General features: G+C 44.3%; 1 protein-coding gene across 7 annotated transcripts; it reads right to left on the reverse strand.

The window, feature by feature from the left end:
• Positions 1-787: 787 nt before the first annotated feature.
• Positions 788-26,578, reverse strand: SPRING1 (SREBF pathway regulator in golgi 1). Of its 7 annotated transcripts, none has more exons than XM_054527659.2 (6): positions 26,363-26,573; positions 11,333-11,489; positions 8,567-8,718; positions 8,035-8,148; positions 6,482-6,552; positions 5,996-6,165 (listed from the first exon to the last, which is right to left on the reverse strand). In XM_054527659.2, the coding sequence occupies exons 1-6, from the start codon at positions 26,474-26,476 to the stop codon at positions 6,129-6,131; spliced, it is 645 nt and encodes a 214-aa protein (XP_054383634.1). In that variant the 5' UTR covers positions 26,477-26,573; the 3' UTR covers positions 5,996-6,128. The 7 variants fall into 7 exon arrangements, with proteins under 7 accessions (XP_009246562.1, XP_009246563.1, XP_024113008.1 ...); XM_024257238.3 differs by having other exon boundaries at positions 26,299-26,566; XM_009248287.4 differs by lacking the exon at positions 6,482-6,552 and having other exon boundaries at positions 788-6,165; positions 26,363-26,569.
• Between the last annotated feature and the right edge of the window lie 28 nt (positions 26,579-26,606).

Genomic DNA, 26,606 nt, shown 5'->3' on the forward strand with positions numbered 1-26,606 from the left:
GGCTCCTTTTTTTTATTTTTATTTTTTGTAGAGACAGGGTCTCCCTGTGTTGCTCAGGCTGGTCTCGAATTCTGGGCTCAAGCAAGTCCTCTCACCTTGGCCTCCCAAAGTGCTGGGATTACAGGTGTGAGCCACCACACCCAGCTGCCAACACCACTTTCGATTTTGGGATAATCTGGGTGTACAGTGATCAGAAGCTTACCTACCCCACGTTGCATTAAAAAAAGTATGAATTTAAAAATCCCAAGAATAAACTACCCTATGAAAACCTCTGGCAGTGCTGATAAAAACACATTTCTTGGTAAAAACATATGTCTTGGTCCCTCTGGTCTGATAGAATGTGTAGTCCTGAGAAAAAATAAACCTGGACTCTTGGGAAAATATTTGAATAATTAACTGCTTTGCTCATTGGTTGTAACTGGCAAGTCATTCTCTTTACTACAATATTAAAGTCTGCACTTTCATTTTACAGACAGTCCAGCGGGTCAACTCCAACATCAGGGACTAATTGAATCGTACACAGGAAGATCACTGAGTAGGTTCTGTGGAGACGCAGTCGGCCCGTATGCACATCACCACTCGGCTCCCAGCTCAGGTGCAGATCAACGGCGACCACTTGCTCCACTTTGCTGTGACAGCAGACCAGGTAAGGCATGTCGCAGATACATGCTGAATATAGGGATGCCTGTACACAAAACTGCACTCACGCTGTGATAACACGCAGAAGGTCACACGCTGGAAGAGCCTTGCCCAACAAACAACAGACTAACAGGCCAGAGGCGGGGAATGCTTCTCAGAGTCCCACTGTCTTTTTTTTATTGCTCCTACTTACTTATGTGATTACTTTTTAGTAGAATGACTAGTTTTCTAAACAGAATCTGTAATGACAGGCCCACATTTCGTCCCCAACCCCCACCTCCAAAGCCACTCCATTCAAAGAACTGCTGGCGAGGTGCTGGGGAGCCAATCCGTTGTAGAGGGGAGGCGTTCTACCCCCTCCAGATCCTTCTGCAGACAGGAGGGTGTCTGCATTTGGCGGAGTCCCAGAGTGTGGTGAGGACACAGTGGCAAAGGGATAATGCCATTCCTTGAGGCAGCGCTGGGCTGGTAGAGACCTGTGAGGAAGTAACGTGTCCTGTGGGGATTTCAGGGTAATTTAATCAGCAGCACTTCAGCAGGGTAGAAAGCAAGGGCAGGGAAATAATGAAGTCAGCACTCAGCTACCAGGAGCTCCTCTGTTCAACCTGACGGGGACATGTGACCCCAGAGCAGGGCTTCCCTCCCTCCACCCAGCTCACACTTCCAGCCAGGTAATTCTGTGTTGTTGGGGCTGTACTGGGTACTGCACGATGTTGGGCACCATCCCTGGCCTCCCTCCACGAGTGCCCACAGTACTGCCCTCCTCCCCAGCTGTGACAAAAATGTCCCCAGACATTGCCAAATGTTCCCTGGGGGACAAAATTGCCCCTGGTTGAGCACCACTACCCTAGATGAACTGGAAAAGTTGGTTTGTGAATATGTGAGCTTAGTTGTTTCTAACACAGGGCTGAAAAACAAGAGAAGGGGACAAAGGCTGCTTTCATTTAAAAATGTACTGTAGTAATCAGTAAGAAAAAGAAACAACATTGGCTAAGTCACGAATAGGCATTTCACCATATGTACATGATAAATGGCCAATCAAAACAAGGAATGGGGCTCATTCTGCTAGAAATTAAATACATTCAAACAAGAACACTGAGATCCATTAGCAAAATGTTTAAAAATAATATCACAGGGTTATCGGGTATGACAAAAATGGACACTCCCTGACACACTAGGTGAATATATTGGTGAAAATAGTTCAGATAAACATACAACCATGTATGTAAAAGTATTTATCATCAATGCATTATTTGTAGTAGCAAAAACAACAAGCAGCCTTGGAAACCAGTTAATGTCCTCAGCAGGGAATTAATAATATTATCGTATATTCATGAAATCGACACCATGTGGCCATGCAAATGCATTACATAGGCCTCTATGTAACATAGGATATTCATTAGAGAATTGTTTTTCAAGAGGACAAAGTGCTTTCATTTTTGCCTAGAAAACGGGGGAAGACAAAAATGCACTTATCTCTAGGTTGTATGATTTTAGGTTATCCTAAGTTTCATCCTTACGTGCTCCTGAATTATCTGAAATATCGTATCTTTAGCATGAGTTCTTTTTAAAAACAGTAACAACAATAGTAACAAGAGCTCTGTAATTCCTACCCTTCCAACCTCAGGAGCCCACCCACCCCTATCCGAGCTGACCCCACCCCTGACTGCCCCTGCCATTGCTCCCCGCTGAGTTGCAGACATATGACTTCTTGCCAAGCCTCAGGCCTTGCTCACATCGACACCTCACAGCGACCCTGAGAGGCAGATGCTGTGACCCCATTTCACAGATGAAGGGCCTGAGCTGCAGAGGAGGAAGACTGCCTCAGCCACGCCGCTAGTAAGTGGTAGTTCCCAACTCTAGAGTCCCAAAAGAATTCTGTCCTACCTCTGAAAAGTATATCCAATAAGCAGTACCTCCCTACGTTTACAACTTATCTGCAGATCCCAAGGATGGGAAAAGCTGCACTCAAACTTGCAAATTGTGCAACTGTTCCCCACGATTCCCTTGGGGCCAATGCCGACTGAAGCATCTCCAGGAGGCCCCAGTCGGGCTTGGGGACATGCTGAGAGGTGACAGCACTGGTCTTGAGTCATATCCTCTGCTTCTGCAAAAGCTGTGGAGCTCACCCATCAATAGCAGCTCCACACCAGGCGCATTGGCTCATGCCTATAATCCCAGCACTTTCGGAGGCTGAGGCGGGCAGATCATCTGAGGTCAGGAGTTCGTTACCAGCCCGGCCAACATGGTGAAACCCCGTCTCTACTAAAAACACAAAAACTTAGCTGGGTGTGGTGGTGTACGCCTGTGATCCCAGCTACTCAGGAGGCTGAGGCAGAATTGCTTGAACCCAGGAGGCAGAGGTTGCAGTGAGCCGAGATCACGCCATTGCACTCCAGCCTGAGCGACAGAGCGAGACTCCATCTCAAAAAAAAAAAAAAAAAAAGCTCTAGCATTGCCAGATTCCAGGCCCTGTGGAAGGTATTTCCCTCCCTCTTTTGTCCTTGCCTGTCTCAGAGCCCTTTTCACAGTCTCTTGTGTGTTTCTTTCCCTGTTAGGACCAATCTTTACAACTTCCAGCAAGTGCAGCAAATAAGATGCAGAACTGGGGGAGATGCGCCGTATGACTCAATTCCCTTGAGCCGAAAACACTCACTTATTAATAACATTTTTTTCTTTTTTTTTGAGACAGAGTCTCACAAAAACAGGCACACGCCCCCACACCCGGCTAATTTTTGTATTTTTAGTATTTTTAGATGGGGTTTCACCATATTGGTCAGGCTGGTCTGAACTCCTGCCTTCAGGTGATCCACCTGCCTCGGCCTCCCAAAGTGCTGGGATTACAGGCATAAGCCACCGCGCCCCACCAGTGAAAGTTTTTCTAAAGGTGTTTTTCATCCCCTTTGTGATCTCCTAAACTCCTAATGTGTATCACACACTTTGTTGGGCTCTGGACAAACAAAACTTGGACAAGGTCCCTGATTCTAGAAACCCTCGGTCGAGGGAACCCCAAACCAACCAGAGTGGAAGGCAGGGAGAGGTCCTAGGCTGGGAGCTGGGAGCCTGGAGCATGTGCCAGGTGCTCTGCAGCTCGGCTTCATTATGGAGGCTCAAGCGCTGTGAATTTCCAAAAACAGTGAACACACCCCTAGCTGACTGAAGTACAAAAAACATATTCCACAGCCAAATGAAAATGACCTTTGGATCCTCCACCTAATTTGGGTGTTTATGCCGCCTCGCCCCTCTTTTGGCCTGGACAGTTGAAATATATCTGCTCTCAGGGGAGACGCCCACGGTGTCAGGGCTGGAGCTGGCAAGAGACAGCAGGAGGAGGACTAAACCTAGAGTCAGAGATGAAGTTCTTGTTTGGGATCTGTCACTAAATCTCAGTGGGGACCCAGGAAGTCACTCCACCTCTCATATTTCCTCATCCACAAAGTGGAAATACAAGCAACCTTAATTCTCCATTGTAAGGTTGCAGTTCCTGTCTGTGAAAGCACTGGAAATGTAAAATGCAGTCTTCAGGTACAAAGTCAGAGAGGATCCGTAAACAGGCACAGGCTGCCCTTTGGTATAAACTGTTCACATTAAATCTATGTTATGTTGCTCAAGAGTTAAAATAAGCTCAAAGGAGAGGCTGATACCAATGTCAACCCGGGCAAGACAGACACTGAAATTCCAAACTGAGCTACCAAAAACAATAGATGGATGAGACATGCAGGCATGCCACAATCCGTCACATCAGAGTTCGATGTAGTCCTGCTGCAAACACGTGGAATTGGAGAAGTCCAATGCAAATGGAATACATTTCTTGGGATCTAATATTTTTAAAATTGCTTGACCAGCTTACCCTCTAGGAAAACTTATTTAAGGGAGGCAAATAATTTTGGGAGATGAGTATAAGAGGTAGTAGGAGGAAGTTAAGGAAAATCACCACTACATATTGCAGGAATGTACTGGAAGGCAAATATGGCCCAAAGAAAAAGCTCCACTGAAAAAAACGTTGAATACTGACCACAGAATTAGCACCTTGCTCCCAGGTCAATAATGTGAACCAAAACAATTACAAAGCCCTTGCTCAAGCCTGAGGTTCGTGAAGGAATATAGGAGAGCTGTGTGTTCATGTGACTCCTTAAAACAAAGAGCAGTACTATTCGAAGGGCATGATGTCTTGATCTTAGGATCAAATATTCTAGACCTTGAGCCGGAGAATCTGCGTTACAGTAGGAAAAATGGGGAGTGCTTTATGCCTGTGGATTCAGGACACACCAGCAACCTACATGTGTAGCATTCTCTAAGTCATAATGACCATTCTCATCTCCCACTGAGGGCAGGTGTAAGACTCTTCTCTTGCAGTGCTCTGATAGAAAGTTGGGTTTCTTCTTCTTCTCTATAAATCATAGGGAAACCAAACATTTGTACCTGTTACACCCCCAAAGCTGAAAGCAATAAAGAGTAAACACATACAGCAAGCTTCGAGGTGCGTCTGTTTAGGAATTGCCTCAACATTGGGTTTCTATTGATGAACAGGGGAGGAGGTTGTCTCTGACCTTCCTGAGGCTGCCACTGTACCCTGGCTGAGTAGCCCACAGTTAATTTTAAGGAGCAAAAGAAATGAGAACAAATTCCTCCAGGAAGAGAAATTAGATTTCTGCTAAAACAGTGCTCTCCATAGGTGATATGAGCACATTCGACTGCCACTGGAAAATAACCTGAGGGCAGGCACACGGTGCCCACTGTTAGAAATCTTGCAGTTAGATTAGAATGGAAGAGTGTCTGAGTTTTTAGATAATTTTACACGTGAGGATATGGCTAACAGGTCTTGTTCAGGGCCTATGCTTGATACTGTTGAAATACAAACAAAAATAACTGCCTAGAGAGAATATTCACATCCTAAAAGAGAAAATGTTTTATCTGGGTGGAAGAATGATTTAACTCCTGAAATTCGAGAACACAGAACAACAAAAATAATTTCCTTGAACATATTCAACTAGAATGGCAAGGCATTTTCCTACATAAAACATTAGAATGTCCCCATTACTCCAAAGGAATCCAATAAATAATTTTACAGTGAAAGGGCCTGGATCAAAACTGGAAGTGACACCGGCCCCCGACGAACACAAGTCACAGGTCCCTGTGCAGGTCCCAGGGCTAAGTCATCCAAGAACTCCACCGCCACCATAAGCCCGGCCTCCGGTTTCATCTTTCCCGAATGGGACTGGCTGGAGGGGCCAAGCTGCTTTACAGAAGAGTTCCATCTGGTAATCCTGGGTGGTGAGCGAAGCCAAAGATGACAACACGAGAAGTGGTCAAAGCCAAGGTTTCCTCACGCCGCCTTTGTCTTCTTCCTGCAGCCTGGCCCGATGGCTGAAGCTGGGTCCCAGGAGGCGAGTTCTTCGGCGGGGCCTCCTCACCCAGGCTGGAGCAAGTCCACTGCACCCGTCAAGCGGGGAAGAGCTCGGGCGGGCTTTCTCCATAGCAATACTTTGCTATGGGGTCCCGGTAGGTATTCTCATGCTGCACGCTCTGTTGGCAAAAGGAAGATAAGAGCGCGGTGAGAGCGAGCACAGCTTTACACGCCTCCCTCTCGGAAGAGTGAGAGTGGATCGGGACTGTCAGACTCTCCCTGCAGGGCGCTGGCCAAGTCCATCTCCAAATGTCACTAAAGGCTCCAAGGCACTTTCTGGAACAAAGAAGAATGCTCAACCCAGAATGCCAATGAAGAGCATGAACACGGACATAACATCACTGTGGGACTGTTTCTTTTTATGTACACCAGTGAGTTTTTAAATAACTTTGCTGTCACCTGGTGACTCAAGACAACTACTTTTTCTCAAATTACTTGAAGCAGTCTAAGATCCAATGGGTGTTCTGCACCTGATTCTGCGCTTCACTCAGTTCCCGTAAGGAACCCTGCAGCGACATTAAGGAGATGCACTTTAAATTGCTTTCATAAAGTTTATGTACCTAAAAATTTGGTGCATGAGCCAAATCCTACAATACCATGCAAGCCTCATTTGGCTAAGCAAATTGGAAGTGTGATTTAAAGCAGACAATCATTCCTGATGGCTAATTTTTCAGCAATTTGTTTTCATACAAGCAACTTGGGTTTTTGGCTAGTCTAGAATTCATTAATTAGTCCAAGACCAATGCTAAGCAACAAACTTGTAAATATTCATCCGATTTAACAGACATATAGCCAAATCTTCTCTTTCTTGGGATACTTTTATCAAAACAAATCAAATGGCAATTGGGAAATCTTTTTATGGTAAAAAGACCAAGTCCGAAAGTATAGTAGCTTCACTGAAGACTGGAAATAGTTCCTGGGTTTTATCAGTGAAGGAAAGAAAATACTTCGCCTTTTCTAGCGTTTCTCAGAATGAGAGAGAATCTGAATCAAAATGAGTCATGTGTTCAGCCTTCCTCCTCATTTCCTTTAAAGCTCATTCAAGTGGAAAGCTCTTCAAGCAAAACAAGACCATCAGGAATTTCTTAATGTTTTCAAATGCTCATTATAATCCCTGAAACATTTACCCAATGATACTGAATGCTCGCAGAACAAATCAGAGACATGAGAAGGGGCATAAAATCAAAAGGTGGACTACAGAAATCTGGCAAAGGGTACAAGAGCTTTGGAGAATGACAAATGAGTCCATTATCTCAGACGAAGCCAGTAAAATCTTAGAGACACCATGAATAGGAGCCAGAAGAAATGTGCTTGTATAATAAACACGTCTGGTGATTTTACAAAGAGAGCTATGACAACTGCCCAACCACAATAGCTGAGAGCCGAGGAGACAGTGATGAAAAGGCAAAAGACTTTCAGACGCTTTCGGCAGCAGGTGCAATAATATTTAATGCCCAAAGAGCGAAGCATTTAATGACAGCACGCTAATATGTATTGAGAGCCTGACAGCCTACAGATTTATTCATGTATTTTTAAACATTCACCTGCCTCATCCCCTTGAATCCTAAAATAAACAGCGACTCCATCCCAGAACAAATTGCTACTTACTCTAAACAAGTGGTTACTGGAAAGCCTTAGTCAAATTTCAAAGACAGGGAGGAGGACCTTCTCGTAGGAGTTGGACTATTAGGACTCCACCAGACTTAAAAATAATTTTAAGCTTCCACTTAAGGAACAAATGTACCAACCACATAGAAGAGATGCCAGTTGATTAGACCTTGATTTAATATAAATGCTTCACCTCCCCTAACTTGTAGAAATCTCACGTTGACATTTTAAATACTATCATCACACCAAACAAAGCGTGACACGGCTTCAAGTCTCTTCTCCATCACCACCCCACCAAAAGGATCGACAGTGTGTATTTTCTAGTTTCCTTCTAACCCGTCAGCTGCCATTCCACAGCTAGAGACATCACAGCTTCTGACCTGGGATGAGGTCCTGCATTTGGCCAGGCACAACTCAAAGTGATCTTCGACTGCCATGAAGAGGTTCTGGAATGCCACAGCTGCCCGGTTGAGGAAGCGCTCCAGGAGAAGTTGCTATGGAAACAAAAGTTAGTGCCTGTAATAAATTACCTAAGCCAGCACAAGGTGACCTTGGCTATCTCTCCTAAACTAAGAGAATGCTGATACAGGGAAGCGGGGAAGAGGAGAAGAAAAGGAGGGAGGGGAAAGGACACACGCGTGCACACACGTGCATGCCAAAGCACCCTGGGTATCTTATTCATTAGATATGTGATTAGCAATACAATGGTCCATTCTGCAAAAGAACCATTCAAGCAACTGGGAACCACCTCCTTTCCTTAGATAAAAGCTGTTGTGCAGCAATTTCTGACACCTACAAAGTTCCTTTCTAAGTTTTATTTTCAGAGGAACCTCACATGAAGAGCCTAATGCTCATCATAAAACAGAGACCAAAAGAAAAAGGAGCCGCAGAACCAGGAGCAACTCCCCATACCTTGTTGGGCTGCAGGCAGCAGGAGACACAGTACTCATAGGCGCTGCAGCAGCCGTTGGGCCAGCAGCCATCACAGCAGTACTGCTTCGTGCTAGGGACGTTGACGTTACAGCAGCCATTTACCAGCAAATCCTTCCTCTCGCAAACGTAGCCTGAAAGTCAGAGACCAACCTTAGCATAAAACCAGCAGCCTTGCCACCTCCCTATCAGGGATGACGATGAAGCAGCAGTGAAAGTACACAGAGACAGAAGCTGGAGTCTGGGGCATCATCCTAAGCACTGAAGAGCTGGAAACTGGACATAATGTGAGTGGGGCTTGCTTTCCCCAGGCAGTCGTTTCCAGGAAGCAGGCACTCCCATTATCGCCAGGCTACACGTCGGGACCTACCCACACCTACTGTTTAGTCGGCTGGCACATGTTTGATTTCATCACCAGGTCAAGCTACAGCTACGTTCTCCTATTCTAACCTATGCAAGCCAACATCTCATCTGTGCCTAAAGAAAAATGTCATTCTTTTTTGAACAAAAAGTTTAAAACAGAAAAAACCAAGGCACTGATTCACAAAAGTGAGGTCCTTCTAGATTTAACAAACAAACCACTCTTTACAAATATCTTTCAGATGCTCGCTGCTTACTGAGTAATTTGGAGGATTATAAAAATAGAAATATTCACATCTAACCCTTATAAACTGATTTGTACGTGTACATGCCACGGACTCAATCACCCTTTGGCCTTTGGGAATGCAGTTCTCTAATACTCAAGAAAGAAAAAAACCTCCTAATCCCCCTCTCAACTTCTTATAAATCTCATCATCTATATACAAATGCCCCCTCCAACCCAGCCCATTCATGGCCAACTTTAGAGAAAAAATCTTCTTACAAAAGCTAATGTATTGTTCAGAGTGGCTAAACAGACATTTCTCTACATCCTTCTGGGAATGGGACAGAAAAATGTAAGGATAGGTCCACAAGGGCCACCACTGGCCCTGAGGAAAGTCCCAAGTACACACATGAGCTCCCAGGTGCACGTTCAGGCCCACAGGTGCAGAGCAGCTGCTCCCCACATCGCTGCATTCCAAACGCCCCAGCTTCTTCATCCTCAGAGAAGGAGACTTGCTGAAGTATAAGGTTATTTTCAGAAACTACTTTAGAAAACAAAGTCTGTTCAAAAGCAGGAGGCACCAGTAGAACAACGGTAATGAAGAAACTAAAAGGGCCCTCACTTAAGACTTGGGCAAATGAGGTCTATAGAGAACCGGGTTCCGGATACTTGGGAATCGGTGCCTTTTGTGGTGGTAGTTGTTTATGTTATTCTGTCTTCTAAATTAACAGAGGATGATTCTAATGCTATAGTAAATGTTTCTTGGGATTCTTCCTATTTCTACTCATTTTCTCTACGGGACTAGAAACAAACACAAAATGTAAATAAGTTAGTTAGCATTTTCCTCAAAATTCTGCTCAAAATAATAAACATATAGCAACTCTATATAATGTGACCTCTGCCAGCTGAAAGTCTCTGCCTTTTACTTTTCATCTTGTAAGTGTCAGCATCTCAGGCATCCTTTTTTTTCCCCCACTGCCAACTTACAGTATTCAGCCTTGAAATGCAGCTCTTTCTAGCTTGGTGAAAGCAAGCTCATCAAGAACTCTCATCTTGTATCAGACATCTACTAACTCAAACGTTATCTCCAACAAGGAGTCCTGTAAGATCACAACCTCATACTGTGTTGCTATTGCCTTGAAAATTAACTTCCAGCCTTTGAAAAGTTTGTAAATGCAAATGATCTTATTTAATAATGTGTTACCCCGGCAATATTCACAGCGGCATCTGCTTGCTAAGAGGCATAAGTTCTTAAATGCTTTCTTTACTAAACTACTTACTTCACCCATATTCACGGAGAAAAATAAAACCTATAGCTCTTGGATTTTTATTAATTGATTGATTCATTCATTCATTCCTGGAATTTTTTACTCAAAGAGTCTGAGAGTCTCTGTCTCACCCAAATTAATCAAAAGAATATTCTTTCACCAGCTATGATAAAAGATGACAAACTGTGCTCACAACCCAGAACTAAAACATCAAAGTGAGAGTATAAGATTTCATGTTTTCTCACTGAATGTCACACATCCTGTAAGAAGCCCTGAACTCTAAGTCAATGTCTGCCTACTGACTATGTCATCTTGTGGAAGTAACTTCCTTTTGCTAAACTTCACTCTGCTTATTAAAAGACAAAACCCACATTATTTTCAATATGATTTGCTTTTTCAATGTGATCTTAAAAATATAGCTTGTCACTGGCATCACTGCTGAGTTGGGAATGCATTCTGGTCAGTCAACAAGTACATTTCTTGAGTGTCAACACAATGTGAATTTTACTCAGGTTACCAAGAAGGAAAACTGAGCTCTTATCCTATAGAGTTCACCCTCGAGATGAGAAAAAAATATTGGCAAGATGGGGAAATAGTGAGGCTGGGGAGAAATTGTCAAAAGGGGCCTGGAGACTGATGCATGACATAGTGCTCTTGTTGTAAGTTGTAGGCAGAAAGAACTTTAAGAGTTAAGAGTTATCAAAACAAGCTTCTCTGATGTTGAAGGGAAACTTGAATGATGAGTAGGGTATAGAAGACAAAAACCTGGGGAATGTTGGAAATGAGGGAGGAGGGAAAATGCGTTGCAGAGGAATCCCTATTCAAACAAAAACCCTATGAATGGCCCAACCAGTCTACGCTCCTGACCGCCTGGAGAGGAAGGGAAGCCAGCCTCACCGAGTTCATCCGTGATGAGGTGCTTCCCTTGAATGGAGTTGCGGCACTGATTGCTCGGACGACTGCTATTGCCCAAGTTAAACTGCACTTTCCACGGGATGGGCTGATTATGGTCATGAACCTGGAGGAGATTCCTATCTCTCACTGCCCTCTCCTCCTGCGAAGAAACCATAAGTGAGAAGGTTAAGTATCCAGTATCCTTTCTTACAGTTTCACCAGTTTTTCACAGAAACTACAGTAAGAGGCTTACACTACTGGAATCTGCACTCTCCCGGTACAAGCAAAGCCTGAGCCAAAGTCATAAAATAAACCTGTAGGAAAAAGTAATAAGCTAGCGCTATGCTTCGAAACTGGCATACTTACATGCGTGGCTCCTGGATGACGTGCGCATCATAAATGTGTATAGAAGTGTTAAATTTATGAAAAAATTGGAGAGGAAAAGTTTTGGACTTTTTCTTTCTGATGGCAAGTAATTTAAAATATTTTTCATATTAAAACAAATACATTGTGGAACAGAACTTAAAATGTGAATACACTTTTTAAAGAGCAGAAGAAACTTTTGTGACTCTCATCTCAGACATCTAGAGCACAAAATCCCTTTCATTTGCAGTTGCAGGTACTTTGGTGGAAGACGTTTGGGAAAACGTGAATTAGGAGGTTGATTTTAGGAGCAAAATGAAGCATGTCAACTTGCGAATTTCTTCTGTGAAGGACCACCGAGTATGTAACCCGCTACGGAACACACCCGGGCCGGCCAGCCCTCTACCCGGACAAGCAACTGGAAGAGTTACCCTGGAGTCAAGAGTTGAAGATCATCTCTTCTGGCCTTGAAGCTATGTCCGGTAGGAGCCAGCCTTCAAAACTGCCTTTTCTATACTGTTATAATCTTTTCTATACTGTTAAAAAAACTAAGGAGGAAGCTGCCTAAGTGCTAGAAAACAAGCCGAGCTTCAGACGGCCTCTTCTGAACGCTTCAGTGGACTACTGGATAACAAAACAATGATAGGACTCCCTCCCAAAGGCTTTTTATGGACTTGAAACATTCACTATTCTAACGGAGTTCTGTGGCTTTTACCTTTAAAAATAACCTGTCATGTGTCGCTTTTTAAGCAAAAGGGACTAATCTTGAAAATTTGATGAAGAAGCTTATATACTTAAAAAATGGTAAAGATCTTTATCGTTACTAAAATGTATCTAGGAAAGTAATCTGGGAAGATCTACTCGTATTTTAAAAATATATATCTACATACACTTTGGCCCAGGAAACTCAGCTCTGTCCTATGGAAAACACCAATGTATAGGGAAATACAGGGATGTTTACTACATGATCGTTTCGATGGTATAAAAAACCTGAAACCTGCCGGGCATGGTGGCTCATGCCAGTAATCCCAGCACTTTGGGAGGCCAAGGCCGGTGCATCACCTAAGGTCAGGAGTTCAAGACCAGCCTGGCCAACATGGTGAAACCCCATCTCTACTAAAAATACAAAAATTAGCCGGGCGTGGTGGTAGAACTGCATGAACCCAGAAGGTAAACGTTGCAGTGAGCCGAGATCACACCACTGCACTCCAGCCTGGGTGACAAGAGCAAAACTCCATCTCAAAAACAAACAAACAAAACCCCTGAAACCCCAATAACAGAGAAATGACTGAATGAACACTGGTATAACAATACGGTTACAACCAAACTGAGATACGACTGATAGCTATTTAACTAGAGTAGCAGCTCTACAAACTGACTTTTGCACATTAGATTAATGTAGGGAGCATAAAAACAAATTCTGATTCCTAAGCCCACCTATGGGCAGGAAAATCTGTGGAGACCTGGGAATCAGTATTTTTAAAGTACCTAGATGATTTTAATACATAGACAGGGTTGCGGACCACTGCATGACTATAGTGTATTATCAAGGGAAAAAGCAAGTTGCAGAATAATGTGCCTATCACACATATTATGATAATAATTATGATAATATGCACATATAGGTTTGTAAGAGCTAAGATAATAGTATGGAAAGATATACAGTAGTCTCTCTTACCCATGGTTTTACTTTCTGAAGTTTAACAGTTACTCACAGTTAACTGTGGTCCAAAAATATTAAATGAAAAACTGCAGAAGTAAACAGTTCCTGAGTTTTAAATTGAGCACTGTTCTAAGTAGCATGGTGCAACCTCACAATCATCCCATTCCGTCCCGCCCAGGTTGTGCATCATTTCTTTATCCAGCATATCTATGTTAGTCACTTAGTAGTCACTCAGTTACCAGGTGGAAAAACAGTATGGATAGGGTTTGGTACTAGCTGCAGTTTCAGGCATCCACTGAGGGTGTCAGAACAGATAAGGGGGAACTACTATACTACAGACTATTAACATGGGAGGGACATATGTGCTTATTAAAATTATCTTTAATCATCTTGGGAATATTCTTTTTAATTTAAAATAAAGTGATAATATTAAAAACAGGATTATTAATAACAGAATGAAATTAAGTCAAGATTCTGTAGAACTTTCTATTATACTTAGAACTTTTCTGGCCGGGCGCTGTGGCTCACGCCTGTAATCCCAGCACTTTGGGAGGCCGAGGTGGGTGGATCACGAGGTCAGGAGTTCGAGACCATCCTGGCTAACACAGTGAAACCCCGTCTCTACTAAAAATACAAAAAAATTAGCTGGGTATGGTGGCAGGTGCCTGTAGTCCCAGCTACTCAGGAGGCTGAGGCAGGAGAATGGCATGAACCTGGGAGGCGGAGCTTGCAGTGAGCCAAGATTACGCCACTGCACTCCAGCCTGGGCGACAAAGTGAGACTCTGTCTCAAAAAAAAAAAAAAAAAAGAACTTTTCTGTAAATCTATAATTATTCAAAAAACTGTTTTAAAAACATGATTACCAGCATTAAAAGCAAAAATTGTCCATAATCCCATCAACTTAAATTCTATTTGTTTTTGCATATTAACTTCTAGCTTTTGACCTCAACATTTATACAAATTAGGATGTTTTGCATTCAGCTCTTCTTGACACTAATTGGATAGTAAAACATTTCCAAGTCCCTACATTATCTTGATAATCACATTTTCAAGGCCATCTAATAATCCGTCATGTTGATGTGCCATCATTTAGTAAACACATCCTCTATAGATCAACATTAGGCCCAGGTTTTTGTTATCATAGATAATACTGCAATAAAATGTGGAGCTTTTAAAACAATTCTCTTGAATAACTTGTAGTAAAATGCTATGTAGTGCCAAATAGTGTCCCACATTATATCTACCATCTGTAATAGTACCAGCATTTAAATAACAGCGTTTACAATTTGACCACAACCCCACCAGTACTGGATTTTGTTCTTTAATTTACCGTCTTTCAAGGTGGCTTTAATTTCTATTCTGCCCCCTCCCTTTTGTTTCTTTGCAAAGAAAGAACTGGTACTAGCAGGACCAGGGCGGGTTATACAAAAACAACATCTGTATTCCTCAGTTATTGCAAGAAGAGGAGCTAAGTGCAGGAGCCTTGGGAGTATGGGACAAATCACTTAGGTGCATGCTGCTTAACTACCTGTAAATTCATACTCTTCTGCTCTACTGGGACCCTATCAGTTAACTGCATCATCAAGCTATGTGCAAACTAAACTGAGCTGCAAATGCTACCCTAGATAAATTAATAGCCATAAAGACTATTAAGAGCTTGGTCAAAGTACAGTAAACTGGATTTTACGACAAGATTAAAAGTGCTCTTAACGTTACTCCCACGCTATCCTGTTGTTCTTCCAAAAGAAAACAAGAGTTCACGGTCAAGTGCATCCCAGAAGGACCCCTGCCACATCATGACATTCCTGGTAAACAGGAAAGCAATTCTCCCAGTACTTCAACGCGTTTCCAAACACGAATATTCAAGACCTTGCCAAAAGGACAGTGAAAGCATGTGGCAGAAATGACTTAGCAATGTTTGCTTTTTTGAAGGCCCAGTCTTGCAAAGGGTGCTGAAGACATTCCTTCACAGGATAGGCAGCTTTCTACCTTTCCTGAACTGTTTCACCTACCCTATTAGGTTGTCTCAGTTTTAAGCTTTTCTTCATATTTATATTTTTTTCAATCGAAATTCATTCAAAGGTATCTAGTTCTTACAGAATGCTAAGGATGCAGAGACGAACGGCAGTCCGGTTCTGTATTCGAACAGCCTCAGAGCTGTTGAGAAAGGCGTACCTCCATGTATCAGCGCAATCAGGCACTGCAGATGCTGACACATGTCCACATGGGGTGCACTAGGTACAAAGAGAAGAGCAGAAGCCAAAAGTACATGAGGGCTTTCTTCCTAATTGTAAAGAGCTACAGAAACACACTGTGATTACTAATGTGTTGCTTTGTGTCTGACTTCAGAAAGGCTGTATTCATAACTGTGCTGTGTACTTTTCAGGAGTTATCACAGGTCAAGTGAGATAAATGTCCCACGTAAGCAGTAAAGCACAGAAACATAAGGCACTCTTATGAACCTCAAAAAAAGAGGTGGGGGGAGAAAGGCCAGAGGGTACTCCAAATGTCTAGTATTTGGGAAATGGCTAAATGCAGCCTGATAATGGAAATTTTTAGTTATAAAAATCATATTTCCAAAGAGCTTTTAAAGATAGGGAAATGCTTATATGTTAAGGGAAGAAACAGTACGCCTCAACTATACAAACAAGAAGGATGAAAAATGGCAGGAAGAAAATATGCCCAAATATGAACAGTGGATGCCTCTGGTTAGTGAGATTATGGGTAACTGTTCCTCTCCTCTACCCTGTGCAATATGAGACAAACGTTCTGCAATATATATCTCTCTCTCTTAATAATCAGTGCAAAACAAAAAAACCCCATCAAATTAGCAACTCTCATATTATATGATATATACTTCACTCTAGACAGTATCTAACTTGGCACCAATTTACACACTTAGCTCCTTTAAGGCTGAACATGTTTGTATATTTTCAAGGAGTTATGCAAACAGCCCTGAGACTTTCAGGAGCTGCACCACTTGAACACGTACAAGAACATCTGGTTACACGAGAGGAACTCTAAGGACCCTTCTGGCTCCCAAGATTGGAACTTGTTTAATCTCAGGTCAAATGCCTCGCATAGTTAGGCCCGCCCTGCCACTAGATCATGTCATCCTGTTTTGTTTTCTTCGTAACTTACATCATTATCTGAAATCACTTTGCTTATTTACTATCTCTCCTCCTTACTCGCTAGCGGAATATAGGCTCTTGGAGGGGAGAGACGTCATCTGCTTTGCCCACTCTGTCTCTGCCATCCAGCAGAACAGTGCCTGGCACACAGTTGGTGTTATTTGTTAAATAAATGCACCCAAGAAACCTGGTACCATTCACCATTCCCAACCCTCCCCTCAATGGCATCCCCACCATCATCACTGATTTCTCCTGTCTCCCATCTCTACAATTTAAGTTATCCCCCAAAGCATTAATTAACATGAAAACCAAAGAAAAGAGGAATTCAAAGCAGCAGAGAGGATAATCAACTATTCTCCAGGCAAAACTGCCGCATCTGCTCCATGAGTTTCCAGTCTCACCGCAGCGGAGCTAAGGGGCACGGGGAGCTTCACAGTGTTCATAGCATCTTCTCAATCAACGGTACACACCCTGGACCCATACACTCCATCTCACCATCTCCATTTTACAGAGGAAGAACACCAGCTCCCTCAAGGCCCACAGTTAGGGAGTGGAAGACCACCCAAACTGAGGCCAGCTGAGCAGGGGCAGCCAAGTCAGACGCATGCAGGAGCGCCTCTGCCAGAGCACCCAGGACAGCGGGGCTCAAAGTCTTTGGTCCTGGAACCCTTTCTAATCTTAAAAATTACTGAGGACCTCAATATGTGGGTTTATGTGCGTTATGGCTATTGATGCTTACCATATTGGAAATTAAAACATAAATCCTTAAAATGTTTATTTTAGATCGTTTTTATTCATTTAAAAATAACAACAATGAATTCAGTACATGAGTTTTTTGTGAAAAAACACTTTAAAAAATAGTAAGGAGGGGGCAATGTTTTTATATTTCTGCAAACCTTTTTAATGTCTCCCTTAATGGAAGACAGGTGAATCTCCGAAGCGACCTCTATATTCAATATCTGTCACAATATATTGTCTGGGTTGGAATACACCAAGAAAATCTATTCCACCCAAATGTGTAGTTGGAAAAGGGAGGACTACTTTAATAACTTTTGCAGAAAATTATGGATAATACTAAAGCATACTTGACAATAAATACTACACCAGAATTTGACAAATGCAGTTTCCTAAAAGTTCACTGCACACAGTGCAGCCGGTTTGGAAAACAGTTGTGCAGTTCCTCAAAAAGTGTAACACAGATTTACCATTTGACCCAGTAATGCCACTCCTAGGAATATACCAAGAGAAATTAAAACATGTCCACATGAAAACTTGTAAATGAATGTCTGTAACAGCATTATTCATAATAACTAAAAGGTGGAAACAACCCAAATGTCTCTCAACAAAGAATGAATAAACAAAATGTGACAGATGCACGCGATGCAATATTATTCGGACATAAAAATGAAGTGCTAATACATGCTAGGACATGGATGAACTTTGAAAACATTATGCTAAATGCAAACACCAATCAAAAAAGACCACATATATTATAGAATGCCAATTATATGAAATATCTAAAATAGGCAAAACTATAGAAACAAAGTAGATTACTGATTGCTTAGGACTGAGAGGCAGGGGGAAGATGATGATGAAAATGTTTTAAAACTACTGGTTTGTGAATATACTACTTTTTTATTTTTGTTTTTATTTTTATTTATTTATTTATTTATTTTTTGAGATGGAGTCTCGCTCTGTCGCCCAGGCTGGAGTGCAGTGGCGCAAATCTCGGCTCACTGTAAGCTCCGCCTTCCAGGTTCCACGCCATTCTTCTGCCTCAGCCTCCCGAGTAGCTGGGACTACAGGCACCCGCCACCACGCCCGGCTAATTTTTTGTATTTTTAGTAGAGATGGGGTTTCACCGTGTTAGCCAGAATGGTCTCGATCTCCTGACCTCGTGATCCACCTGCCTCGGCCTCCCAAAGTGCTGGGATTACAGGCGTGAGCCACCGCACCCGGCCTTATTTTTACTTTTTAATTTTTTTTTGAGACAGAGTCTTGCTCTGTCACCCAGGCTGGAATACAGTGGTGGATCCTGGCTCAATGCAACTTCCACCTCTCAGGTTCAAGTGATTCTCCTGACTCAGCCTCCCAAAGTGCTGGGATTACAGGCTGAGCCATCATGCCCAGCCTGTGAATATACTACAAACCAGCGTTACATACTTTAAATGGGTGAACTGTATATGTGAATTATATCTCAATAAAACTTACCAAAAAACCCAGTTCCTTCAGCACAATGTGGCATCTGAAACCATATCAATGAATTTTTCATAAACTGTTCAAATCCATGAGTCTGTCTTGCACATTAAACAGATCTTATGCAGATCTTCTAATTGACACATTTTCATTATACAATACTAAAAAAATCACATTTGTTAATATCACCAGGGATTTAATCTTTAGGTGTTAGAAAGTTACAAGCTAAGCGTAGCAGATACGCATTTTCCAAAATTCTAATTTTCACTTGAAAGCTTAAATATTATCATTGGCAAATAATGTCAGATGTTTTCTGTAAAGTAACAAGCTCACTTCGTTTTCAAGAAAATGTCTACCAAATACCCAAATCTGAATAACTAGTGTATCAGTTGTTCTTTCAAGAAAAAACAGTGTTTCATGAAAAAAAGTGGCTACTTAAGCTGCAGCTCAATTGCCAAAGCTCTTCCTCAAGACACCCATCATATTTCTGTAGGCAGAACGTACCGTTAGGCATATTTCCCATTTCATTCTACAGAAAAGATATGTACTTGGGGATCAAAATTTAGCAGAAGTAATAATTTTGACTGCTTTATTCTTAAGTGAAATTAGTACTTTTTTTTAAAACTACAAGTATGGCCGTGAAGAATACGACAACTAGTAGCACAGTCTGCTGCCGCTGCTTTGACCCTTGCTAAGGTACTGGCTTGACCCCCCCATGACTTCTGCACCATCAGTGAAAGTGTCAACAAGGTGAAAAAAGCAAAATAACATTTTGTCGTTATTCTGAAAAGAATTCTGGCCTTGCAGATCCCCTGAAAGAGTCTCAGGGACCCTCTGGGTTCCACAGACCACATTTTAGAACCCAGTGGGTTAGGTTATTATAAAAAACTAAAGGCTGGGTGCAGTAGCTCATGCCTATGATTCCAGCACTCTGGGAGGCTGAGCCAGGCCATTGCTTAAACCCAGGACTTGGACACCAGCCTGGAAAAAATAATGAGGGCCCATATCTACCAAAAAAATAAATTAATTAATTAGCTAGGTGTGGTTGCGCATGCCTGTAGTCCCAATTACTCGAGAGGCTGAAGTGGGAGGATCCCTGGAGCCTAGGAATTCCAGGCTGCACAGAGCTATGACAGTGCCACTGCACCCCAGCCTGGATGACACAGCAAGACCCTGTACCAAAAACAAACAAATAAACAAAACCAAGTTAAAAAAAAAACCCTAAGCCTCAGTGGCTTCACAGAAGATTGTTTCTTGCTCATGCTACAAGTCTAACATGGGTAAGCCGAGGGGTTCTGCTCATCCTAGTCCCTCAGGCTGAACGAGGCTCCCTCTCAGCACATGGCCTCCATGGTCACCACAGCTTCTGCCTGCAAGTGACAGTTCACATTGTATAAGCCATCACACACCACACAGCCACCCTCCTTCAAAGAGGGTGGGAGCCAATCCCACCACGCGCCCAGAGGAGGATGACCAACTCCTTGTGAACAACCCTGCTAACTACTACCCCAGGAGATCAGGCAAGGACATAATGAGTCACTGAGTGGCCCAGTGGAGGGCAGATCCCAAGATCTGAAGGACTGCAGCTTGGCTCAGTTAGTTCCCCAACTGCTGCTGGACCAGACATAGACCCAGTGCTGACAAGTATCCTGGTATTTCAACAGAAGCCAGAAGAAAGGATTTATGTAAAATCTCATACATTTTTAATCCCTTTTTAACAATACCAGCCAGGCACAGTGGCTCACACCTGTAATCCCAGCACTTTGGGAGGCCGAGGCGGGTGGACTGCTTAAGCTCGGGAGTTCAATACCAGCCTGAGCAACCTAGTAAAACCCCATCTCTACTAAAAATACAAAAGGCTGGACGCACTGGCTCACGCCTGTAATCCCAGCACTTTGTGGGGCCGAGGCAGGCAGATCATCTGAGGTCAGGAGTTCGAGACCAGCCTGGCCAACATGGCGAAACCCCGTCTCTACTAAAAATACAAAATTAGCCAGGAATGGTGGTGCACGCCTGTAATCCCAGCTACTCGGGAGGCTGAAGCAGGAGAATCGCTTGAACCTGGGAGGAGGTGGTTGCAGTGACCTGAGATCGCGTCACTGCACTCCAGCCTGGGTGACAGAGTGAGACCCCATCTCAAAAAACAAACAAAACAAAACAAAACAAGAAAACAAGAAAAACCATGCAAGCGAAACCAAGGTTGCATGTTACCCATTTCATCTCTATCTTGATGGTTACAAATTGAGAATGTGGGCTTTAAAATCAGGTGGCCCTGAATCAGTCCCAGCCTGAGCCATCGCAAAGAAACAGTAGCCCGAAGCACTACAAAGTGACAGAGACGTCCAATAGTAAAATGGTCAAAGGACGTGATAAGGCCACTTCAGATGCAGAACAGTCAAATTACCAAAACAAGTAAGATGTTCATCTTCAACCACTAGTCAGCGAAATATGCAGCACAGTAATAAAGATGGGGAATAAATCTGTAAGGTTATCTAAAGAAAGCGTTTTTAGTGTTACTGAAGGACACGGAAGAAGGCAGGATGTGGAGGGGAGACAGGGATACTGGTGATCCTGACCCTGTGAAGGCTAACGTGTGTGCTCGTCTTAGTTTTTTTCTTTTTTGAGACGGAGTCTCTGTCGCCCAGGCTGGAGTGCACTGGTGCGATCTCGGCTCACTGCAACCTCCGCCTCCTGGGTTCAAGTGATTCTCCTGCCTCAGCCTCCCAAGTAGCTGGGACTACAGGCGTGTGCCACCAAGCCTGGTTAATTTTTTGTATTTTCAGTAGAGATGGGGTTTCATCGTGTTAGCCAGGATGGTCTCAACCTCCTGACCTCATGATCTGCCCGCCTCAGCCCTCCCAAAGTGCTGGGAATTACAGGCGTGAGCCACTGCGCCTGGCCTCATCTTACTTTTTAACAAAGAAGTTTAAAAAGTAATAAAACAAAATAGAAAAATAGGAAAAAAAAGCATATAGAATAAGGATATAAATAAGAAAAATATTTTTGTACAGCTTTACAATGTGTTTGTGTTTTCAGCTAAGTGTTAAACAACAGCCAAAAAGTTTAAAAAAAATTAAAGTTTATAAAGTAAAAACATTACAGTAAGCAAATGTTAACTTATTATTAAAGAAAAATCTTCAAATCAATGTAGTGCGGCCTGTGTGGACAGTTGAGAGTAGTACACAGTAACGTGCTAGGCCTTCACGAGTTCACTCACCACTCACTCACTGACTCATCCGCAACAACTTCCAGTCCCATAAGCTCCACTCACGGTAAGTGTTCTTTATGGGCATACCATTTTTACTCTTACATTTTTTGAAACACAGTCTCACTCTGTTGCCCAGGCTGGAGTGCAGTGGCGTGATCTCGGCTCACTGCAACCTCCACCTCCCAGGTTCAAGCAACTCTCCTGCCTCAGCCTCCTGCATAGCTGGGATTACAGGTGTGTGCCACCACACCTGGCTAATTTTTATATTTTTAGTAGAGATGGGGTTTTGCTATGTTGGCCAGGCTGGTCTTGAACTCCTGACCTCAAGTGATCTACCTGCCTCAGACTCCCAAACTGCTAGGATTACAGGCGTTAGCCACCACACCCGGCCCATTTTGTATCTTTTATACAGTATTTTTACTGTACCTTTTCTATGTTTAAATCTATTTAGATCCACAAATACCTCCCATTGTGTTGCAATCACCTACAGTATTCAGTACAGTCACATGCTGTACAGGCTTAGAGCCTAGGAGCAATAGGCTATGCCACATAGCCCAGGGGTGTAGCAAAATCACCTAAAGATGCATTTTTCAGAATCTTGAGCGACGCATGACTATAATCTTAAAATGAAGATGATGTGTCAGGGTAGTGAAAAGGTGGTTGTAGGGAAGGTGACAGAGTGGACAGCACCTGAGCCAAGAGGTGAAAGGTTAGCAGAAGTATGCCAGACTGAAAAAAAACATTCATCCCAGTTAAAAAAACTCACTTGTTTGTTCAATCAATATTTGGATTCCCATGAAGTGGCTGGCAGTATCCTACGGGCTGGAGAGTCTATGAACAAGACAGACAAGGTCTCTGTTCTCAAGAATATTATAGTCTAAAAGAGAGAGTGAGGCACGACAGATAAGCAAGTAAATGAACAAGAAATGTTCAGTTTGTGATGCCTACCACAAAGAAAATAAAGCAGGTTTATGAGCAAGGAATTGAAGTAATTTACACCGTGTCACAAGGTATGGTCTGAAACAGTAACAGTCTGACCTAAAATGACAAAAAAGATTCAACCATGCAGAGATCCTGGAAGAGAATCCAGAGTTTTACCTGAGAATTTTACCTGGGGAAGTGCCACGATGATCCCATCTTTTTAAAGATTATCACCCCTACTGCTGGGAAGAGAAGAAGACAAAAATGGAAGCAGAGACTTGCAGCTGGGCTACTGCAATGGTCCAGACAAGAGATGCCAGTGGCTTGGCCTAGAGTGACAGCAGTCACACTCTGAAGAAATGGGCAGATTCAGGATACACTCTGGAGGCAGAGCCAATATTGTGGATATAGGGAGTGAGAGGAGAAAAAAAGAATGAAGTGGCTTGAATACCTGGTGAACAGTAATGCCACTGAGCGAGACTGGGAAGACTCGGGGAGGAACAAGTGCTGGCAGAGAATCAAGAGTTCTGTTGGTCCAAACACGAACACATTCAACGTCAACTAGAAAGTAGGAGGGTGGTTGCCGGGGGCTGGGGAAAGGGAGAAATGAAGAGTTATTGTAAAATGAATATTAAGTTTCAGTTTCTACAAGCGTTATGGGGATGGATGGTGGTGACGGTCGCACAGCGTTAAGGATGTATTTAATACCACTGAACTGCACACTTTAAAAATGGTTAAGATGGGGCCAGGCGTGGTGGCTGACGCCTGTAATCCCGGCACTTTGGGAGGCCGAGGCAGGTGGATCACCTGAGATCAGGAGTTTGAGACCAGCCCTGGCCAACATGGCGAAACCCTGTCTCTATTAAAAATACAAAAATTAGTTAGGTGTGGTGGCGCATGCCTGTAATCCCAGCTACTCAGGAGGCTAAGGCAGGGAGAACTGCTTGAACCCAAGAGGTAGAAGTTGCAGTGAGCCGAGATCATGCCACTACACTCCAGCCTGGGTGACAGAGTGAGACTCCATGTTAAAAAAGGTTAAGATGGGAAATTCTGGCCAGGCGTGGTGGCTCACACCTGTAATCTCAGCACTTTGGGAAGCTGAGGTGGGTGGATCATCTGAGGTCGGGAGTTTGAGACCAGCCATGACCAACATGGAGAAACCCCGTTTCTACTAAAAATACAAAATTAGCTGGGCGTGGTGGCACATGCCTGTAATCCCAGCTACTCAAGAAGGCTGAGGCAGGAGAATCATTTGAACCCGGGAGGTGGAGGTTGCGGTGAGTTGAGGTCACCCCACTGCACTCCAGCCTGGGCAACAAGAGCAAAACTCAGTCTTTGAATTACTACAATAAAAAAAAATGTGAAAAAAAAAGATATCAACTAGGCAATTGGATATAAGAATTTGGGGATTTCTGGACAGATCTAGGCTGTTGTTATCAACTACTGGCATCAACAGCATACCTCCAGAGATCACCTGAGTATTTAAACAATGGCCCAGAGATCACCTGAGTCAGACAGAGAGGAAGGCAGAGGACGGAGTCCTGGTGCACCCCACCACTCAGGGGTCACAAGACAGAGAAGGGACAACACGCGACTGTGAGGAGGTGTCTAAGGTGGCAGAAAACACAAGTCACAGAAGTCTGGTAGTTCACATGATTGCCCAGACATCCCGGCCAATAAAAGGGACTTACAACACTCAGCCTCTCTGTTTGCCTAAGGTGGCAGGTCACATACAATTCCCTATTCTTCCCTTTTCACAGCTCCCCTGCCAATCCACTAAACGTAGAGTGACCACATAGTTTTATCAATGTTCTATTCATTTATATCTTTTATTTACACACTTGAGCTTTGAGAGTAAAAAGGAGAGCTTTTTATAACCATGTCAGGACAAAAGCATAACCCATTATCCTGGGTGCACCCTGGGGTGTAACCACCCTTTCTACACAACTAAGCACTCAACCTGGACTTCTAGACAAACTTATTCATGCTTTGGGTAAGATTTCCCCACCCGAGCTCCTTGCTGTTTCTCCCAGAAATTCTCACATGGAAGAAAAATGAAAGGGTGCAGTGTGTTGGAGGGGTGGAATTCTACCAATCAAGTTATGCACAAAAAGCATAAAAGGAACTGTGGGTCCTTTTGAGTCATCCAGGAGGACACAGAGCCCCCAAATTAAACGAAGGGCACCCATGCCAGCGCCGGCCGACCCTCGCCACCTATGTCTTGGTTTCCCCCACTGTAATACTGGGAACCCCACCTCTCCCAGGCCTGCTGCGAGGATGAAGCGAGCAAATGCACGCCCTCTCTTAGCTCTGGACCTGGCAGATGAAAAGCAGGGAGGTGTTCGTAAAAGCAGTCCCCACCGCTGAAGGGTCCTCAACTCGGGGTTCTAGTCCCAGCTCTGCCCTGGCCTAGCAACCCCTTCCCGCTGCAGGGACCAAGGCGGTGGGCAGGTCCCTCACCCGTGCTGAGACCGGGACAGGAATACGCACTTCTCCCCACCCTCGGACGCCCCGGCGGCGCCGCTGCAGAAGCCGGGAGGTCGCACAAACGCGAGGAGTAAGGAAAAAGAGGAGGAAGGGACGGAAGGAGGAAGGAATGGAGAAAGGGAAGGAAGGAGGAAGAACGAAGTGAGGAAAGAGGAAGAAGGGAGGAAGGGAGAAAGAGGGACAAAAAGAAGGAGGATGGAAGGAGAAGGGGAGGAAGGAAGGAAGGAGGATGGAAGGAGAAGGGGAGGAAGGAAGGAAGGAGGATGGAAGGAGAAGGGGAGGAAGGAAGGAAGGAGGATGGAAGGAGAAGGGGAGGAAGGAAGGAAGGAGGATGGAAGGAGAAGGGGAGGAAGGAAGGAAGGAGGATGGAAGGAGAAGGGGAGGAAGGAAGGAAGGAGGATGGAAGGAGAAGGGGAGGAAGGATGGAAGGAGAAGGGGAGGAAGGAAGGAAGGAGGATGGAAGGAGAAGGGGAGGAAGGAAGGAAGGAGGATGGAAGGAGAAGGGGAGGAAGGAAGGAAGGAGGATGGAAGGAGAAGGGGAGGAAGGAAGGAAGGAGGATGGAAGGAGAAGGGGAGGAAGGAAGGAAGGAGGATGGAAGGAGAAGGGGAGGAAGGAAGGAAGGAGGGAGGAACGGAGAAAGGGGAGGAAAAAGGAAAGGAACGGAGGAAGGGGAGAACGGAAGGAATTAGGGAAGAAGGAAGGGAAGGAAGAACGAAGTGAGGAAAGAGGATGTCAGGGAAGAAAGGAGGGAGTAAAGGAAGGAAGGGAGAGATGGACAGAAAGGAGGACGGAAGGAGGAAGGGAAGGAAGAAAGACGGAAGAGAAGGGGGAGGAAGAAGGGGAGGAAAGAAGAAAGAGAAGGGGAAGAAAGGGAAGGGGAAGGAAGGAAAGGGGGAGGAAGGAAGGAGGAGGAAGGGAAGGAAGGGAGGCAGGAAGAGGGGAAGGAAGGAGGAAGGTAAGGAAGGAGGTGAGGGGAGGAGGGGAAGGGCGGCCACTGACCTGCTTGAAGGTGCTGCTGAGGAAGTAGACGAGCGACAGCCCGAAAACCAGGGCGAGCACCCACCTCTTCCGCAGAAGCCGGCGCCACACCATGGCCGCCAGATTCACCATCCCGGCGCGGACGTGGGGCGCGGCGGCCGGGGCGCGGAACGCGGCAGGCCCGGGGCCCGGGCGGCATGGCCCCTACGCTCCCGGCAGCCCCATCCCTCCAGGCGGGCGCCGGCCCCGCGGCCCGCGGCCCAGCCGGCTCCCGACAGCCTTGCGCGCAACCCACGTGACCCCGCCCTACGCCCCGCCTCTGCGCCGCA

Source organism: Pongo abelii, chromosome 10 (genome assembly GCF_028885655.2).
Source record: "Pongo abelii isolate AG06213 chromosome 10, NHGRI_mPonAbe1-v2.0_pri, whole genome shotgun sequence".
Lineage (NCBI taxonomy): Eukaryota > Metazoa > Chordata > Mammalia > Primates > Hominidae > Pongo > Pongo abelii.

Coding starts and splice junctions, on each gene's coding strand:
- SPRING1 (XM_054527659.2), bottom strand. CDS start 26,476: ATGCCGCCCGGGCCCCGGGCCTGCCGCGTTCCGCGCCCCGGCCGCCGC. Junction 11,490..26,362: donor CGCCGGCTTCTGCGGAAGAG/GTGGGTGCTCGC, acceptor GTTTCTTCGCAG/GAGGAGAGGGCAGTGAGAGA. Junction 8,149..8,566: donor GCTGCCTGCAGCCCAACAAG/GTATGGGGAGTT, acceptor TTGTTTCCATAG/CAACTTCTCCTGGAGCGCTT.